Raw genomic sequence first — 2,051 nt, forward strand, 5'->3', positions numbered from 1 at the left:
GAAGAAAAATCTTAAAATAGACTTGACAGGGCATTCATCAATTTTCTTTCATATAGATAGAGAAGAATTAAAAATATGAAATGCATTTCATAAATTGTAATTGAGACTTTCTGGTGACAAAGGAGAATTAAAAATAGTGTAATACATAAATTACAATTTGGTGAAAAAGGAGAAAGAGCATTTCATAGTCAAAGATAAAATTAGAGGAGATCAAGTATAAAGTAACAATGATTTTCTCAACAAGTTGAGTATTTCTTATATCTATCCAGTTCGTGAAGACATGTAAAATTAGATTTTATGAGTTGACATAGTTGCAATTCACTCGAATTTCACCACCATCATCATCATAGTCTTGAATGTTTCCAAGCTTCACCATGGATGTGGCAAATTGATGATGAAAGAGTGAAGATTGCGAAGTCAATGCAGTGACAAGGGGCGCAGTACGTGAATCGATGTACAACATTTGATCAGTCGATAACAAACCCATATTCTTCTCAAGATTTTTGTAGTATTGCACGTCGAAGGCCTTGGGGGTCACTGCATCAAGTTCCACATATTCCGATGCCCATCGGCATTTTCTCCTCAAGAAATTCAAATATTTAGGGTTGATGCTTGGATCAGGTTTCCCAGTTCCTTTGTAGTTATACAACCTGTTCTGTAGAGAACCACATGTGCTTCTTCCAATGGTATGTGCCCCTATTAAAATTAATTAAGACAAATGAGAAATCATACATATAGCCTGTGTCTGACCCCCCATTTTCTAAAACTCATTAACATTGTCACGTACCTGAGAGGACGACCAGGTCGAGCACATTCAATCCCTTGGACTGGAAAAACTCGATCATGTCAGTTACTTTTTCGTGACCCATAATAGGCACGGAGTCAGCTTCATGTGCAACCGAAACTCGTCCGTCTTTCCTTCCATATGGTACCATCCAAAATGGACCTCCAGCTGCAACAGTAGCATCTCTAGCAGCAGCAGTAAGAATATCAGCACATGACACAGTTTTGGGACATTTTTCCTCAATTTCTGCTTTGATATCGTCAATCACTTCAAATCCCCTCAATGACTTGCTCGCATTGGCTATCCTCTCACTTCCTTTATGATTCAGAAGAATTGAAGCATCACATCCCTACAACACCACGATTTAAAAACAAATTAATTAACAGGCACGAGATTAACCATTTCATCTAAATGCTTAAGCTACTACGGCTGCTACTTACTCTGATGGAGCAGTCGTGGAAATGCAACCTCATGAGAGCAGGCGCGAGTGTGTGATCCTTGTCGACCCATTCTTTAACCTTGCTGTGGATAATTTTTTCAAGGTCGGGACAGGTTCCATGATAGTGGGAGAAACTGAGAGAATCTGAATCATCAAAAAGCAAGGCATTATTAACTGAGAATGCAAGAATTATGGAGAAGACGGAGAAATAGGTGGTAGACCATGTCATTGTTATTAAAATGTTAAACTCAAAAAACAAAAGAGGAAGGAAATGAATTGTAATTGATGATGTTGAATGGCTCTAGTAGTGTTTATATATATAGTTATTGCCAATATTATTATTGAAAAATACGTGAGAAGCACCTTCGGAGAATTTATCTCCAAGAACGTGCGGACCATTTAACCCAAAATCATATGCAATGTACTCATTTGGTGGTGCATAAAATAATATATACGAGGCAGCCGCTCGATACTCGATATTTGCAAGTCTGGATTATTATACTAGATTGCACGAAAATAGAATTGGAGAATAAAACGCGACAAGACAATTTTGAAAAACGTTATTTTTGAAACAAATAAGACACGAAATCATGTGGGAACTCTTTTTTTTCTCACTTCCTTTATGATTCAGAAGAATTGAAGCATCACATCCCTACAACACCACGATGTAAAAAACAAATTAATTAACAGGGACGAGATTAACCATTTCATCTAAATGCTTAAGCTACTACGGCTGCTACTTACCCTGATGGAGCAGTCGTGGAAATGCAACCTCATGAGAGCAGGCGCGAGTGTGTGATCCTTGTCGACCCATTCTTTAACCTTGCT

At 37.9% G+C, this 2,051-nt stretch overlaps 1 protein-coding gene across 1 annotated transcript; it reads right to left on the reverse strand.

The window, feature by feature from the left end:
• Positions 1 to 108: 108 nt before the first annotated feature.
• Positions 109 to 1,489, reverse strand: LOC111374083 (peroxidase 7-like). The gene is made up of 3 exons (XM_022996711.1): positions 1,225 to 1,489; positions 788 to 1,133; positions 109 to 696 (listed from the first exon to the last, which is right to left on the reverse strand). Exons 1-3 carry the CDS (start codon positions 1,450 to 1,452, stop codon positions 296 to 298), a joined length of 975 nt encoding a protein of 324 aa, XP_022852479.1. The 5' UTR covers positions 1,453 to 1,489; the 3' UTR covers positions 109 to 295.
• Positions 1,490 to 2,051: the final 562 nt, after the last annotated feature.

The sequence above is a fragment of the Olea europaea genome, unplaced genomic scaffold (genome assembly GCF_002742605.1).
Source record: "Olea europaea var. sylvestris unplaced genomic scaffold, O_europaea_v1 scaffold1201, whole genome shotgun sequence".
NCBI classification, from domain to species: Eukaryota; Viridiplantae; Streptophyta; class Magnoliopsida; order Lamiales; family Oleaceae; genus Olea; species Olea europaea.

What these genes read in the sequence shown, in the direction of transcription:
- LOC111374083 (XM_022996711.1), bottom strand. Translation starts at nt 1,452, where the DNA reads ATGACATGGTCTACCACCTATTTCTCCGTCTTCTCCATAATTCTTGCA. An exon ending in TCCACGACTGCTCCATCAGA is followed by an intron (nt 1,134 to 1,224) that starts GTAAGTAGCAGC and finishes GTGGTGTTGTAG; the next exon opens with GGATGTGATGCTTCAATTCT. An exon ending in CGACCTGGTCGTCCTCTCAG is followed by an intron (nt 697 to 787) that starts GTACGTGACAAT and finishes TAATTTTAATAG; the next exon opens with GGGCACATACCATTGGAAGA.